The 18,200-nt window shown below is 39.6% G+C and overlaps 1 protein-coding gene across 12 annotated transcripts in view; it reads right to left on the bottom strand.

Moving 5' to 3' along the window:
* LOC130996698 (uncharacterized) overlaps positions 1-17,071 on the bottom strand; it is an 83,077-nt gene extending 66,006 nt beyond the window's left edge. Inside the window, exons 1-4 of one of the 12 annotated variants that reach the window (XM_057921998.1) lie at positions 16,891-17,071; positions 15,899-15,994; positions 6,168-6,715; positions 5,065-6,080 (exon numbers count right to left, since the gene is read on the bottom strand). In XM_057921998.1, the coding sequence (XP_057777981.1) occupies positions 5,163-6,080; positions 6,168-6,713 (1,464 nt within the window). In that variant the 5' untranslated portion in view covers positions 6,714-6,715; positions 15,899-15,994; positions 16,891-17,071 and the 3' untranslated portion in view covers positions 5,065-5,162. The other 11 variants (XM_057921996.1, XM_057921995.1, XR_009092741.1 and 8 more) reach the window with 11 other exon arrangements.
* Positions 17,072-18,200: the final 1,129 nt, after the last annotated feature.

Here is an 18,200-nt window from a genome sequence, read left to right as displayed (position 1 = left end):
TTGTAAAAACTCTCATCTCAAGACTAAGTTTTGCAAAACACACCTTAATCACTTCAAATCATCACATACGACACATTTATCACCCCAATTTTAGAAAAGAACCTGAAAGATTTTTAAAGGGCATGAACCCTAATTTTCCAAGATGACGAAAAAGGTGAAGGGGGAGTTTTTCATGCTTCAATCATCCTTCAAAACACATATATTACATAATACAGTCTAGATCCAAAAGATTAAAACACTTACTCAAGTAGTTTCAAGAAAAGGAAATCTGCTCTCTGTTCTTCAAGCATCAAACTCCACTAAACTTCTTGAATCAAGGGTAGAAAGTGTTTAAGGACTAGATTTAGTGGAGGATTTCATCATAGTTGCGTCTTTTAGAAGCTCGAGCTTGGTCTCCAATGGAGGAGAGAAAGAATGGCGTGAGGGGGAGAGAAGAAAGTGAAGGGCCGAAAATGAAAGTGACGGCAAGAGAGAGAAACTCTTAGTATTTAAACAAGATTCTTATTCCTTAAGATAAGAAGCAATAAATGCTCAAATAGTACCTTGTCTCCCCCTTAGCAGCAAGTCTCATCCGCCAATTATCCTCATGTGGGAAAAGGATTAAAATAATGGTGGTGAGTGTAGGAATGTGTGCGGTGGTAATTCTAATCATGTATGCTAATTTTCGAAAATTACACCGACTCAAAAATAAGTGCACACGTAATAAGTAAATCACATAACGTTAAACAAATAACTCACATAGTTATCACATTAACGGATCATCACTCATCATCACTCTAATCGTCACTCTAGCTTAATCCTCTTGATAGTGATTCTCAATCACTACCTCGACTCTATCTTTCGTCTTTCATCTCATCTCAAAATTTATTTACATCTTCATCTCAACTCTCACATCATTCTCAATTCTCTTAACATCTTTATTCTTCTCATATTATCGTCCATCGATAACTTCCTTTCGTCTTTAGGAAACTAGTCCTTAATTCTTCAAGGTTCTCAATAGTATTTCGATACTATTGCAAGGTAACCCAAAGTATGGGGTGTTATATCATCAAGGGTTCTCTCCCTCTCTTCCTCGACTCTATGTCAAACTCATTATTCCTATTTTTCTTAATAGGACAGTCAAACTCTGATAACTCGTTATCCGGAAATTCTATTCCCGGTGGTCGGAAGTAAAATAAAATCTTAACTCAATTTAATCAGCATCTTTAACTTGACTCGTTTCTCAAATCTCATCATTCCAATTCCATCATTGGCTTGTCCACTCATAACTCTAAAAAGGAAATCTGTCTTCTCTGGTCATAAAAGAAAATAATCTCGCATCTCGACATCTCAGTATTCTCAATAGTGTTAAAACACTATCTCTCAACATAAGGAAAAGTACGGGGTGTTACAGTACCATCAAGTCAAGATGCATAAGAGCGATGTTATCAAAATGGCATTCGCAGTCTGCGCAGGGATCTTTGCATATGTGAGTATGCCGTTTGGACTCAAAAACGCGGGGGCCACGTACCAGAGGATGATGGACATAATTTTCAAGGATCAATTAAAAGAGAATGTGTCAGTCTACATAGACGACATGTTAGTGCGCAGCGCTGAAGCACGCACACATACGGATGACTTGGAGGAAATCTTCTCGGTTGTGCGAAGACACAAGCTCATGCTCAATCCAGCCAAATGCACTGTCGGGGTTCAGTCGGGAAAATTTCTGGGATACAAGGTTACACCTGAGGGGATAGAGGTAAATGCAGACAAAGTTCGAGCTATTCTTGACATGACAGCGCCGCGGAACATTAAAGAAATACAAACACTGAACGGAAGAATAACCGCACTAAGCCGGTTCATATCAAGGTCGGCAGAAAGAAGTCTGCCCTTCTTCAAAATTCTAAGGATAGGAAGTCGGTTCGAGTGGAATAAGGAGTGCCAGCAAGCCTTTGAGGACCTCAAGGATTATCTCAAAGAACTACCCATCTTGACCAAGCCGGTACCAGGAGAACCATTATATTATACACTTCGGTGGGGGTAGAGTCACTGAGCGTTGTGCTAGTTCGAGAAGAAAGGGGAATGCAGAGGCCAGTTTACTTTGTGAGCAAAATCATCCAGGGGGCACAGATTAGATACACCGCAGCGGAAAAAACTTCTTATGCTATTATGATCACGGCAAGGAAATTGCGCCCCTACTTCTTATCACATAAAATTATTGTCAGAACAGCGCTGCCCTTTCAGCAAATTTTGGGAAGGCCAGACCTTGCAGGAAGGATGGTAAAGTGGGCCATTGAGTTGGGCGAATATGATGTGACGTTCGAACCTCGTACAACCATTAAAGCACAGGCATTGGCTGATTTCATCCAAGAAATCACACGATGGCCGTTGCGGGGACCATGGACGGCGCAGGTAGACGGCTCCGTTACCAAGGAAGGGCGTGGAGTCGGAATATATATCGAATCACCGAAAGATGGGGCATACCAGTTCGCGATCAAGTTCAAGGACAAGCTGTCAAATAATGAGACAGAATATGAGGCAATAATAAGGGCCGCCCACATCTTGAGGGAGCTTAAAGCAGACACAACTATAATCAAGACCGATTCACAACTAGTAGCCCAGCAGTTGAGGGGTGAATGCGAGGTTACAGAATGAGAGCTTATTATGATCAGATGCAGCAAATCAAGAAAAAATTTAAAGAATTGGAGATAGTACAAGTACCCCGAGAGGAAAAATCGAAAAGCTGATCTTCTGGCGAGGATGGCCAGTGTCCTCGAGCAATCATGGAACAATGAAGTCACACTACTGTTTGAGCCAAAGAAGAGTTCAGAAGCCCAGGTCTGCACAGTCGAAGTGGGGAACGATTGGCGAACCCCAATTATTCATTTTTTACGAACAGGGGAAAGAATGGAGGGAGACATTGCAAAGTACGCTAAATATGAGAATTTTTGCTTGATCAGCGACCAGCTTTATAAAAGATCTTTCACACATCCGTTCCTCAAATGTTTATCATCGGAAGAGGCAGAGTTTGCTCTAAGAGAAATTCATCAGGGTTGTTGCGGGAACCACGCGGGATATAAAGACCTGACCAGAAAAATAATCAGAGCGGGATTCTATTGGCCCGACATCGATAAGGACACCAAGGCATATGTAAAGAAATGTGGATCTTGCCAGAGACATGCGCCAAGAATCAACATCCCAGGGGAGAAAATGGGGATAATGTACTCGGCACATCCCTTTGACAAATGGGGAATTGATATCGTGGGCAAATTGCCAACGGCACCGAGAGGAAAGTGTTTCATGATAGTGGCAGTGGACTATTTTTTGAAATGGGTGGAAGCAGAGGCTGTAACAAGGGTGGATGAGGCCACCATCGAAAAGTTCATCTGGAAAAACATCTGTTGTAGATATGGGGTGCCCAGAGTTCTAATATCAGACAACGGAGCCCAGTTCACTAGCCAAAAAATCAAAGATTTTTGTTCAAGAATGGACATCGAGCAAAGATTCGTCTCAGTGGCTCATCCCCAAGCCAATAGTCAAGTAGAACTAGCTAATCGCACTATCTGCGAAGGCATCAAGAAAAGATTGGAAAGAAGCAGAGGACGATGGGCAGAAGAATTGGACACGGTTCTGTGGGCACTGCGCACCAGCCCAAAAACAGCTACAGGAGAAGCTCCGTTCACCTTAGTTTATGGTTCAAATGCGGTCATACCAGCAGAAGTAAGGTTAGAGTCACATCGAATTTGTACATATGATCCAGTACAGAACGAAGAACTGCGCAGACTCGAGCTGGACCTCATAGACTTAAAGAGAGAAGAAGCCCAAGTCAAGGCAGCCAAGTACAAGAGTATTATTAAAGCAGAATACGACAGGAAGGTCAAACAGCGCCGACTCCAAAAAGGCGACCTAGTACTCAAGCGCGCGGATGCTCTAAAGGCCACCGGGAAATTTGAAGCTAATTGGAAGGGACCTTATATTATCACTGAAGTCTTAAGAGGCGGAGCCTATCACTTATCCGATCAGGAAGGGAGATCTCTTACGAGGCCGTGGAATATCAATCATCTCAAGAAATTCTATGTATAAATCTCAGATATGTGCGGTCGTTGTGCAGACCAGATACTCTTTTTCCCCACAGGGGTTTTAATGAGGTCTTGGGCCATGGTCATCATCAATAAAGATCTATGGTTTTAGGGAGAACTTGCTTCTTATATTTTTCTTCTTCTTCAGCATAATTTGCAACACGGGTCATGAGGACGGCGCAGACAAATTCAAGGCATAAATTACACGACGAGGGCATTAATTGCACAATTCAAGGCATAAATTGCACAACGAGGGCATTAATTGCACAATTCAAGGCATAAATTGCATGACGAGGGCATTAATTGCACAATTCAAGGCATAAATTGAACGACGAGGGCATTAATTGCACAATTCAAGGCATAAATTGCACGACAAGGGCATTAATTGCACAATTCAAGGCATAAATTGCACGACGAAGGCATCAATTGCATAAGTTCAAGGCATAAACTGCATAAGTTCAAGGCATAATTGCACAAGTTCAAGACATCAATTGCACAAGTTCAAGGCATAAACTGCATAAGTTTAAGGCATAAACTGCACAAGTTCAAGGCATAAATTGCACAAGCTCAAGGCATAAATTGCACAAGTTCAAGGCATTAACTGCACAATACAAGGCGTGAATTGCAGAGTCGAAGGCATTAACTGCATTATAAAGGTACCAATAGTAGCGACTGAGGCACTAATTGCAAAGACTAAAAGACGATGATCCGGGTCCCCAGGCTGCGCAGACCGAGGTACCAAGTCTACGCAGATGAACACCTTGCCCAAGTAATCAGCCGAAATTTCCATGGTTAAACCACGGGTCCAAATATTCTAACGAACATAGGGGTGCAGGGCATCAATCAAGACTACGGCCCTAGTTATCATTTGAAGAGTAATCCGATTCGAGAAATATCATTTCACAATGGCAACAGAGAGCTTATAAGTAACACACGACGTTTGCGAAAACACAATACGAAATAATGAATAGCTACCAAAAAGGGGAAGATATCAAAAGGGAAAGATTCATACGAGAGTCAAACAAGTTACACCAATTGTTGTTAATGAAAATTTCAGTACGAATATACAAAGTTTTCAAATCAAAAACAGAAACGTTTCAGAATCTAAGGATTGGGGGTCGGAGTCGGGGGATTCTCCATCTGCATCTCCTCATCCGTATCACCGCTGCCATCCCCACAGGAGGGTTCACGCTGCGCTGACTCATGCGCTGGAGATGTCGGTGCCGTTACGACTACGAGAGCTGGCTCATAGAACACCCCACCACCCGGGTAGTTACCCCGAACTGATCGAATACGAGAACGAATCTCATCCAGATAAGGCGTCCTAATAAAAGGCTCAACAGAAAGGTCAGCGCCGCGGCCCGTCACAAACATGCTAATAGCCTTGTCTATGACAGGGAACCACCATTCGGGAGTTGGTCGTGAGTCAACATTGATACCCAAAATTCCTCCAAGAGTACCCGAGTCGATGGCATTCAGCACCGCCTCGTTCTCACACAGGGCCCTTTGCTCAGGGGAAGCTTGGATCAAGTTAAGGGTGATCTGGGTTGACTCTTTGACAAGCCATTGCAGCGCCGGAGCTGCAGCATTCAGTAACTCGGGGGTACGAACGAATGCAGTAATGGTCTCTAGTAGCATGATGCGCAGGAATGCGTGACCCTCTGAAGAAAGAAAGTAGCGCAGCCGATATTGCTGGGTGCCACGCTGGAAGGCAAGGTTCTCCTTGGCCACGATCTCTTTCTTGAGAGCAGCCAACTTCTCTGAGCAATCTTGAGTAACTGCCGCGAGCTCTTTCCCTTTCTCCTGGTTTACACGTGCCAACTCTCCCCAAACTCGGGCCAACTCCGTGTCTACGGACAATCTCTCAGCCTTCAACCTCTCATTCTCCTCTCGCAAACGGCAAGATTCTTCTTCGGCGTGAGTACACCGAGCTAGCGCCGCTAAGAACTCCTTATCTTTGGCCTGAACCTCGCCCTCTGCACGGAGGAGACTTCGAGCAAGAGCCAGACACTCAACCCTAGCCTGCGCAGATAATATAGAAAAGGAACTGAGGGAACATCCATCTAAAAAAAAACATCATCGCAAATAAAACAAATAACAACAGTTCACCGTCTCAATCGTCAGCACAAGGTCATCTGCCATTTGCTGGCGGCTCAAGGACTCCCGAACTTGGAGGTCAGCCGGAGCGATCTGGGCGATCATTTGAGACCGACACTCTTCGCCAGTCAGATCTCCAAGGGCACGAGGGGCGATGCCCACCCCAGAGGTCGTCTCGCCACCGAGAGGATGAGGAGGAGAAGCAAGCAACCGAGCAGCAGAGTCAACATCCTCTGAGATCAGTTGCATGGTTTTCGGCTGCACCGTCGGCCTCGTGACCCTCTTTTTCTTCTTTTGCTGGGGTTGTTGCTTCGTCGGATCACCCCTTCGTTTCCTCTGAATCAGGGGATTGCTTTCTTCTGTACCTTCATCATCCAGTTCCTCATCACGAAGTTGAAAAGGACTAGGCTGGAGACGACGAGAGGCCGAAGACCCCTCTGCGATGGCCTGAGTGGCGCTGCCAACGGTCTGCACAGCTGGGACCGATTGGCCAGCTCCTATTTGAGTAAAGTTAAAGCTGGCGATGACACCGTGCGCTGGCGTTTTCCATGAATCCATACCTGGCATAGATTAACCAACATGAAAAACACGTCAGAAATATATCTTAAGAAACAACGCGAACATCAAATAAGTTAAGAGAAGCGGATACGAATGCAGAACAGAATAAATACTAATATTAAACAGCAACAACACAATCAATACCCGCACGGGACAAAGGATAGCGGGAGAATAAGCCTGCGCCGGCCAAGACAGAAGGCCTAGTCACTAGTTCTTTCACCATCAAAACATTTTTATCTCGAGCTTCAGCCAAATGTTTTAGAAGGATGTCTTCAATATCAGTAACACGTGCAGAACTTGAGGGAGAGAGATGTTTATTACGATGCCACTGAATCTGAGCGTCAGCGCCGATGATGTCTGGCCAAGTGCCGTGTCGGGTTTAGACAAAAAAGTATTTGTCATGAAAATCCTTATCTAAAGAGGTCAGTTTGTTCATAAAGGCCATGTAGCCCCCAGCCTTGGAAGTGAAATTGTAATGGGACCCGGTCCGTTTTAAAATGTGGGTCTAATGGAATAGGGCGGCGCTGTAAGGATAATTATTAGCGGCGCAGACTATGTGCAATAAATGGGCTCAACGGATAGAGGAAGGAAAAAGTTGGAAAAAAAGAATACCATACAGATTACATAACTCGATCAAAAAGGGGGAGGGAGGGATTCACAACCTTGCATCGATTTGATGCAGCCAGACCGGAATGACATCGGGATTAATGCCTCTGCGAGCATCAGGCATATCGGAAGTGGGGTCAGCCGGATTTTGAATCCGGATTTTGTAGTCCGGATCGCCGATATCGATACGAAGAGTATCCCTTATCGCCTTCAGGGACCGAGCAGGCAAAGTGGATTGGGGAAGTTCAGACCCTACGGCGGCCATGGATGATACGGAATTTCGAAAGACGAAGGTAGTACGAAACGGAAAGGGGAAATAATAAAAGATCACTGGGAAAAAGAGCATACTACGAAAAAAATAGAGGAGGGAAAGAGCGGGTACCTGGTCAGACCTAGCGGCAGGGAGGGCAGGAAGAAGAAGGGGACGACCGGCGAGAAAGAGGAGAAGATTGAAGAAAAGATGAAGCACCAGATAACGTAAGGGAAAAAGAAGAAGAAAGGAAGAGGAGGACGACAAGTATTTATAAGAGACGAGAATTTAAAAGGTCGGAAGAGGGGGAAATCATTAGGGCTAACATAGGCCCAGAAAACGAAGGGCCCAGATTACATCACAAAACGGCGGTTGGGAATGGAGGGCTCAGATTGAATCAGGGGCTATGAAAGGACACGTACGGGGAACAGTGAAGGTGTCAGGCATTAAATGAGGAAACGTCATAGACAAGGAAAACCCTGCGCTGATGAGAACGTGCCAGAAACCTAGTACAACTACGAAAATTCAAAACTCTCTTATCGTAGGGGGGAGTAGCTGATGAGGAGTAAGGATCTCATCAGCCACCCTACTCCAGAAATATCAACCTAGCGGCGCAAACCCAAGTCTGCGCGGACTAAGAAAGGGATTGACCCAGACTCTAGGCACACTTGGCCTGGAGGAACGGAGTCGCGTCATACAATCGTCAAAGCAATATAACGGCGCAGACAGAAGTCAGCGCAGACTAGAAGAGACAACACACATGAAGGGCCCAAGTACACCCTATATAAAGAGCAGCGCAGACGAAGTCCCATCCCGATTAAGGTCAGCACGGACAAAAGCTCGACCCGGTAAAGTCAGCGCAGACAAAAGATCGTCCCAGTGGAGTTAGCGCAGGAAAAGAATGGAAGCAATCAACGTTGAAAGCTTGAAAAGACCACGTGTTCAACGTAAAGCTGCAAAGTAGTTAGGAAAGTTTGTTAGAAGATAGAGAATCATTCACGTACACCGTATGTGGAGCGCGTGAATGACCTGTAAAGACCCTTTTACCCTTCGCCCTAATGTAATCCTATAAATACTCCTTGTAACTCATTATAATACACACGCAAATTTACTCTAAGCTTTTTATCTGCAAGTTTCAAGCAAGTTTACTCTGACATTGTGACTCAGGTTAATTCGATCTCCTTTTCTGGCTTGTTTAGACTTAGGTTTGAATGTTGAGCTTCACCACACGTAGTTAGTCTTAAGTTTCTCTTTGCTATTAATCAGTTTTCAGTTTATGTAAGGAATAGCACAAGTAACAAATGAAATACTGAAAGCTGTAAATAACACAGAGATTTTTACGTGGTTCAGAAAATACTTCCTACATCCACGGTCGGTTGATCAGACCAACAACTTCACTCTACAAGTGCTTATGGGTGCACTGCAAACCGATGCTTGTGCTTACGAGTGCACAGCAAACCGAACCGTGTGCTCGCGGGTGCACACAACCAAAATAACTGAAGTTCCAATCTTCAATACCAACACACCTTGTTGGATTTCTCACTCCTAGCACGAACTGGCACTAGGATCTCACGGAGTCAGTGTACCTTCCTGAACTCCTTTGCAACTCAAACACTCGATTCTATCGGTCGAAGGGAGGTTTGAAATCTTGCCAACTAAACTTCAAAGAGCAAGTTCTTTGGAGTTAGTTTGACCTAGGCTTTGGATATACAAGGTTTACCTAAGGTCTAAGACAATTTATGTAATCAGCAGTGACTGATTTTTGGCTTTGGGATTCTCTTCTTCGATTCAAGCTTTGGGGAGTTTGAGCTTTGGCTGAGAAGCAATTTTGGCAGAGCTTCAGCTTATGTTGTTGAATCGGTGAAGATTGAAGTGATCCTCAAGCGCTACTTATAGGAGAAGTCTTGAATAGATCTGTTGGCGGAGAAGGTCTTCAAGATTTCTTCCGTTAGAGAGTAATTTGAACTTGAGTTGAGGCTTCAATCTTCGAGGTTCCTTGTTTGGTGAGAACGGCTATGTTGAAGAGCAGGAGATGCGACGTCTCTGATAAAGTAGTCACCAAATAGGAAAGACCTCTGCAGAGAAAGGACGATCCTAAGATCTCTGCATTTAATGCGGCTGTACTTCTGGAGTATGTGGCTTCCTTTGAACGTTGGAGGTTCAGTCCGAGGAAGAATGTTTAACTGATACTTGACTTTAGTATCAGTCCGCTGATTCCACGTGGCACACATTAAGTAATCAGTTCAAGACTGATACTTCAGTCGGCAACTTCAGTCTTTAGTCCTTCGTTCTTCAGTCTTCAGAACAGCAACTAAACTAGAAAAGAACTCTAACACTTGAGTTCGAACAGTTTCTAGACTATTACAAACAAAGCCTATGGATTTTGGTATCATCAAAACAAGGATTAGGATATTCCATTAAGTTCCCAACAGTTATAATCTAAGTTACCCTGACACGGGTACGGGTATCGGACTCGGGTGCGGAGCCGAGTGTTCGATACTTAATTTTTGAAAAGTTTAGATACGGGGACACCGTCCTAACTTTGGACACGTGTACAGGGATACGACAAATAGAAATATATATATATATATATATATATATATATATATATCATAATTTTAAAGTCCAAACATCAAAATAACAAGTCTTAAATTAAAAACAAAACAAAATTAAAGATCAAATGCAACAGCTTCAATCTCTGGCTCATTCAAGGAAAGATCGGTGATCTCCAATATATTGTCACCATCAATATTGTCTCCTCCAACATCCCAAAACTTGGAAGTTCCTTCTATATACTCTTTCATCTTCCTAGACAATAATCTTAAGTTGTTGTGAACAAAAACTAGATCCTCCAATCTCTTAGATTTAAGCCTGTTTCTTTTAACAGATTGAATGGAGCCAAATATACTCCAATTCCTCTCGCAACAAGAAGAAGAAGAAGCTAGTTGTGAAAGAAGCTTGAAAGCTAAACTTTGCAGCAGTGGAGTTGATGAACCATAGTTGGCCTACCACGACAATGGTTCTTCATATTTCATTGCAGCAATGACATGAGGCTCGGTAAAGCTCCCTAAAGAACCAGAAAATGTACCATATTCCAGAAAGACTTTCCTTAGCATCATCTGAAACGAGAAAGAGTCTTTGCAAACATTTGTTTCTATTTGTTGAAACCTCCCCATCCTCATTAGGAGCAACCCTTCGAGTGTTGTTTCGTCCACCTTGAAGCCATTCATCAGTGTAGTACTTAGGAACTAATGAGCGTGCCATACAATGCAGAGGTGTGTTACTCTTATTCCATCTAGATTCAATAACATGGTGAATTGCATCATAGAAATTCGATTGACCAGTGAGTAAATCTAGACCTTCATGCTCAAAATAATTTTTTACACATCTTCAATCATGGTGTTCCACATATCATATACTAAAAGCAACACAAAAGAATCGGTATCAGAATCCTTTAAGAAATTCATCATAGGTTTCGTAAATTTAAGAAAGTAATCAACTTGATCCCACCATGTATCACTAACCAACAGATCTTTTACCTCTGGAACTTTAAGCTCAATTGGAGTCCTCTCATTCACCTTGAATTTCTTCCAATCAGGGTCCATCACAGTTTTTTCAAGGGCATCTGATGCAGAATGATGAAGATAGAATTCATAATAGTGTTAATATATAAGAGTAGCCACTTTTATATAGTAAAAATAAATTTTACCCACTCAAATAAAAACATAAAAAAAATACCCACTTTTTGTGTTAAAGGACTAAATTACCCTTCTATATAAATGGGCAAACCCTAATTTCCTTTGATTCTCTCATTTCTCTCTCTCTCTCTCTACCCGCTCTCTCCTCTCTCTCTCTATACATGCCCTCTCTCTTCTCTCTCTTTCTCTCGATCTTTCTCTTCCAAGCGGCGCCGCCGCATGCTCTTCACCACGCCGCCGCCTCAACACGGCCACCACCAACTCCGTCCTTCACCATGCCGCCGCCTCAGCGCCGATTTCTCTCTCTCTCTCTCGATTTCTCTCGATTTCTGCTTCCGATCGCGTCTAGCGGAGCCTGGCCTCGGCCGCGCCGCCCCGTCCTTCACCACGCCGCCGTCCTGGATCTGCAGCGCCCACGCAGTCTGGAGAAGCACCAGAGACTTCGCCTTCTGCCGCGCCGCCGTCTACTTCCTCCTAGCGCCGACCGCTACGAGCCGGAGGTGGCGTACAACGACCGCGCGAAGTCCGCGAAGGTCGGCGTGAAGGGAGCCTGGCCTAATTTAGTTTCCTGATTTGGTTTTTGATTTAGTTTCTTGATTTGGAGAAATCGTGCCCCAATTTGAGATGAACTTCGGGCTTTTTTAAATTTTTCTTATTTTGGGGATTTTCGATGTTTACAAGCGATGTATTTCGTTTCAAGAAAGGAAATGTAATAAATTTTCTGCATAAGCTTTACTTTGATTGAATAGTAAGTATATTGGATCACAGATTGAAGAAATTGATGAAAATCACGCAATTTTGTACAAATGTTCTTGAATTCACAACCAAGTTTATGAATTCACAACTGAATTATCGGCATTGGTTGTGAATTCACAATTGAAAAAGTGTTGATTGTGAATTGAAGTTTTATTGGTTGTGAATTCACAACTTGAAAAAATGTTGGTTGTGAATTCAAGTTTTATCGGTTGTGAATTCACAACTTGAAATAGTGTGGGTTGTGAATTCACGCGAATTCACAACTAACACTATTTATAATTGTGAATTCAAACTTTAAAACTTGAATTCACAACCAATACTTGTTATTCAGTTGTGAATTCACTGGTTGTGAATTCGTGGGTATTTGTAAAAATTTTATATGCAAGGATAAAATGGTAAATATGGGTATTTTTTTTAAGTTTTTATATTAGTGGGTAAAATTTATTTTTACTAAAGGAAAGTGGGTATTTTCAAAATCCACTCTTTATAATATATTATATCTTTAATTATTGATTTGTCTTGTTAGTCAAGTTATTTTGTTTCCTTTTAGATGTTTAGGGTTTTATTATAATTAAGAATTTTATTTATATTTTATCGGAGTCGAATTAAGAGTTAAAATGTAGAGGGTGGGATTGTTTCCTTCTCGCGGTGTTCTTCCAGTATTCATGAGTGAATCAACGAATTAACCCTTATTGTACGTATTCCAGTATACAGTGGTTATCAACGGAGTTCGTATATTTATCATTATCAAAATATAGAGGGTGAGATATCTTTATTAATGAGGACGAATCGTTTCAAGGATGGAGAGAATGATGAAGATAGAATCGTATAATATATCATATCTTTAATTATTGATTTGTCTTGTTGGTCAAGTTAGTTTGTTTCCTTTTAGATGTTTAGGGTTTTATTATAAATATGAGTTTTATTTATGTTTTATGGGAGTCGAATTGAGAGTTAAAATATAGAAGTTGAGATTGTTCCCTTCTCGCGGTGTTCTTCCGGTATTTATGAGTGAATCAATGGATTAACCCTTATTGTACGTATTTCGGTATACAGTGGTTATCAACGGAGTTCGTAAATTTATCAGTATCAAATATATTTCACGCTTCTCCCTGCATCAGTAATGATGAAGATAGAATCGTATAATATATTATATCTTTAATTATTGATTTGTCTTGTTGGTCAAGTTATTTTGTTTCCTTTTAGATGTTTAGGGTTTTATTTATATTTTATGGGAGTCGAATTGAGAGTTAAAATGTAGAGGGTGTGATTGTTCCCTTCTCGCAGTGTTCTTCCAGTATTCATGAGTGAATTAACAGATTAACCCTTATTGTATGTATTCTAGTATACAGTGGTTATCAACGGAGTTCGTATATTTATCATTATAAAATATATTTCACGCTTCTACGTGCATCAGCATCTTTCACCCTTTTTAGCCTTGTAGCCATCACTATTTTGGAACCAAACCTTATTTCGGCTACTTTCAAAAGTCTCATATCTGCATGGCGATGGAAAATTATGTTAGATAGACCATGATTAAGAATGAAAGTGTTAATTTCATTCACCTGATACACCAATGTTGATATCCACCGACATTCAGCATAGTGAGATGATCTCTCACTAGGTTCACATATGGACTTGAGCACCAAATTTAAGCAATGAACAACACAAAGCGTCTAAAAAATGTGTGTGGATATTTCTTTTCAATGATTGCACCCGCTGCTTTATAATTAGATGCATTATCAGTTACAATCTGCACAACTCTTGTTTTACCAATTTCTTCAATTATATCAATAAAAAGATTAGTCAAATAATCAACATCTTTGGTGAGGACCTCACTAGCATCAACTGCTTTAAAAAATAGAGGACCCGCGGCCGCGGCTATCATGATGTTCACCAAATATTTGGATTGACTATCTTGCCAACCATCTGAACATATTGATGAACCTTTTTTATTCCAACTATCTCTAATTGGTTGGAGTAGAACATCAACATGTGCTCTTGATTGAGCTAGTAAAGTGGTTCGAAGTCTTTCATAAGTAGGAGGATCATATCCACATAAATTTTCATTGGCTAAGCTTTGAGAAAATCTTTGAAAATAAGGATTTCGTGCAAGATTAAATTATAACATACCGGTGTAGAACATCATTGCACATTCTTTGTCAGCCTCTTATCACTCTACTACATTGAATGACATCTCCAATGGCCCATTTATCTTCTTTGGTTGAACTTAATCTGAACCTTGTGGAAGAGAAATGTAATCTTCTTTTTGTTTTGCACTCGAAGCTACATTTTTTTTCTCAACTCCGCCTCGTCATTTTGAGCTTTGAGTTGGCGATGAATTTCTTCCGATATTGACTTGCAGCCTTGAACGCCTTGGTTTGAAATTTTCAGCAAATGTGCCCTGACTTTTGAATATGAGCTCATCACGATTTTATTACAATACTTGCATCTCTACACCCTATTTCCCCCTCCCCCGATTGTTGATAGAACTTCAACATGGTTCCACATTGGTGTTTCATCGAACCCTCTATTTTTTGTAGGACGAGTTGTCATATTTTGTATAGGTGGTGAAATAGTGAGAGAAAGATTATAACAGTAGGCAAATTAAGAACACAAAAGATAGTGAACAAAATATGATTTCGAAAAGTATATATATATATACAAGTGAGGATTAGTGACAAGTTAAAAATTAATAAATATATAAATTAAATTTGAAATAATGATTCTAAGTTTGTAACTCTCGAAATTGAAAAGTTTTGCGGTTGTCCACTGTAGTAAGTTAGTAACTCCAAATTGATAGTAGTAAATTTTAAATCATAAAATTAATAGTAGAAAATGAAAAGTCTTATAAATTTAAAACTCCTAATTGGTGGTTGTTAAAGATTGTGGCTGAATATTGCGGCTGTTACCATAGCAGTTGTTATTTTAATTAAATTAGTGAAGTCAAAGAGTCAAAAGTAGCGGCTAAAAGTGCAAATTGTGGCTGTTAAAACACAGCAAGAAACCTTAGGCTAAAAATATCGTGTCCAAAATGAAAATCACGAGTCGGACAAGTATCCAGTGTCCTACTAAGTGTCGACACGGATACCTTGGCCCAAAATGCCGTGTCCGAGTAACACAGGTTATAATATGCCCCCACACCATCCCACCCCCCCTCCATCCCTCACCCCAAAATATATACATACAAATATATATTTATATATAAGTGTGTGTGTAATGTGTAATTAAGAATATGTATAAATGCTCAAACTTAATAAAGAATATATATAAATACTACACATATTAAATGATGGAATAATATAGTAGAAAAAATAAAATATTTGGCAAATTAAAAACATTGCACTCTTGTCAAAAAATAAAAAAAAAAATAAAGAACCTATTGGTTGTCACTTTCTCATGCAACAGTTGCTTTGGGAAACATATTTGAGCTCTGCAAAGATATTAAATGCATGATAAGCAAAAAGATACATGTAAGAATTAAAGAAGTGTAAAAAAATAAATAGAGACTGGAAAAGATCACAAAGGAAGCTAATTGAGCATTCTTACAATAGTTGTATAAGGCAAGGAGTAATGAGAGTTTTTATAACACAGCGATACCAATGATGGACATTACAGGAGGACTTATTGCTGCACTTAACAGAACTGGAACATTTCTGACAAAATTAGAATATTTCCACCAATCCCACATCACAAAGTGAATCTTTTATGCTCATATTGATATTAGAAAATTGATAGAGAAAATAAAAATCGTGCTCTTTCACTACTTTCTTAAGATTGAAATGGAAGTCAAGGAACCTATAGACAAAACAATTCATCGAGCAAGTGATGTGCAGACTACAGAGGCAAAGCTCTTATAAATGCCAAAAACATACCTCACCAGATTTCTTTCAAGAAAAGAAGTCGAAGGAAAATCAAAGTTCTGCAGCAGCTCTGATCTCAGCTCTAATCTCAAGCTTCTACTTTAATCCCTGCAACAAAAAGAAGAAGAAAAGAATCAGTAAGAGACAATCTCAAGAATGTAAAGAAAAATTCGCAGGGTTCTCTCAAACATTTTGTCAAACACATAATATGCAAAATTTGAAAACAGATTTCTTGCAATTGTGGAGCCAATAACTCACCCGAAATTTGATCAAATTATCACCAAAGAAAGAAAATTGAAGGAATGAGTTGTTATCTACAGCTATTGCTTCAATTTTATATAAGTCAATTTGGTGGCATCTTATGTAACCAAGCACGAAATTTTAAAAGTTATGAAACTATCTAATGCTGATTATGAAAAATATCAAGTTTAAGGAAGTCAAATGAAGGCTACATCCAATCATGAGTCTTCAATTAAATTTAATTTCAATAAAACTCCATAAAATAGACGAACTCGAGGAACATATTAATGTCTGGTGTATGCACCGAAAATTGAAATATTATCAATTACACTTCAGATCTGCAAATTTAACCAAATGAAACGACAAAAAAGGCAATAAACAACAACTACAAATTTACCCTAATACTAAATCAAAGTATAACCAACGAAAAAATAACGGACACAATCAGCACTGAAACAAATTTTATTCAAATACGAAGCAGTATATAATTACACAACAAAAGGTTTGCTAAGAAACAAAAATGAAGCAATGAATAAAGAAGAAGAAACACAACAAAGATGAAGAAAAGTACCTTGTGTTGGTTGAAAAAATACAATGCGGCGTAAATCATTATTAACTAAGAAATTTATAGCTAAAAATCTAGGTTTTAAGTTTCCATTATTAAACTTCTTTCCAAAAAAAATTCTTTCTAAAGTTAACTATAATCATTCTATATTTACAATGGCTGTGTAGGAATTAAATTAGGAAACTAAATTAATACTTACCATGGTTGTGTAGGAAGAATCACGACAGATCGCGGAGGGTGCCGGCGCGGTGAATCGCGGTGGGGAAAGAGAGGTGGCTGACTCAACTCAAAACACATATTGAATTGACTCGCAATCGTACGAGGTCAATTGCAGTGAAATAAGCTAACCCAAGTCGTACTCTCAAGGAAGGCTAAACAGGGCGTTCACTCGTGTTGCACACAATTAACAAGAAATTAAACCTAAACACTCTAATCAATATTTTGGGTCTGACACTCTTTCTCATTAGCTAGCACGTAATTGAAATAAAGCATATAAAACTATTATAGGTAAAATCTATATAATATATAAAAGAGGAGTTTTTTCTCTCTCTTCTTCCACCAAAATTTTAATTATTTTTTTTCTTTTTACTTTTTTATATTGAATAGTTATTTTTTAAATGTCATCAAATTTGATCATGAAAAAATAATCAATATGCAGTATAGTATAAAAATCATCAAAACTGAATTTAAAATGAATAAGTTATGAAAAATTTAAATATTTTATTTGCTTTCTCTTTATTAAAAATCTATAACTTTTTATTTATGTTTGTGTATAAAATTACTATTTATTATGATGAATAATATATGCATAATGCAAATTTTCATTATCGAACAATTTTTAAATTTATATAATAACTATAATTATCATTACACTTTTTATAAATTGAAAATTTACATTTTCAAATTCAGGATTTTATTGAGTAATTGATGTGAATTATTATATTTTATTAAAACATATTTTTTATTTGTTTATATTTTGAATTTTTTTATTATTTATTCAAATTTATCGTTAAATTTCGATATCCGTCGTGCATCGCACGAATGGGCGTATACTAGTTCAAATGTAAATAAGCAGTAATGAAATAGCATGTAATTCTACGCTCGAGTTTTTAAATAAGAACATCAATTATCAAGGCAACAATCTAAATCATAAATAAGAATTAATCTAAAGAGCATACGGAAAGCAATAACAGATGTTGTATTGAAATCATATACCTAAGAGTTTTATCTAGGCAATAAATGGAAACTTACAATAATGACGATACCTGAAAAATAAATCTCTAACTATTGAATTACTCTAGGCGTAAGGATGAAAATCAAAGCAATAACCCTAACTAGGAATTCAGGTGTCTGGAACGATGGCTAGAACTGCCTCCGGGAAGATGTAAGTGTAACCTAGCAAAAGAGAAGTACATCTCTTTTTATACTCCCCCAAAGTAAAAACACGCTTTTCTGCAAGAGCAAAAGAGAAGTGCTCGGACGAGTGTGCGGCGCGGAGCGTTTGAGCGC

The sequence above is a fragment of the Salvia miltiorrhiza genome, chromosome 8, assembly GCF_028751815.1.
Source record: "Salvia miltiorrhiza cultivar Shanhuang (shh) chromosome 8, IMPLAD_Smil_shh, whole genome shotgun sequence".
Lineage (NCBI taxonomy): Eukaryota > Viridiplantae > Streptophyta > Magnoliopsida > Lamiales > Lamiaceae > Salvia > Salvia miltiorrhiza.
The sequence above is the reverse complement of the archived record's forward strand: the minus strand, read 5'-3'. Positions and strand labels throughout refer to the sequence as shown.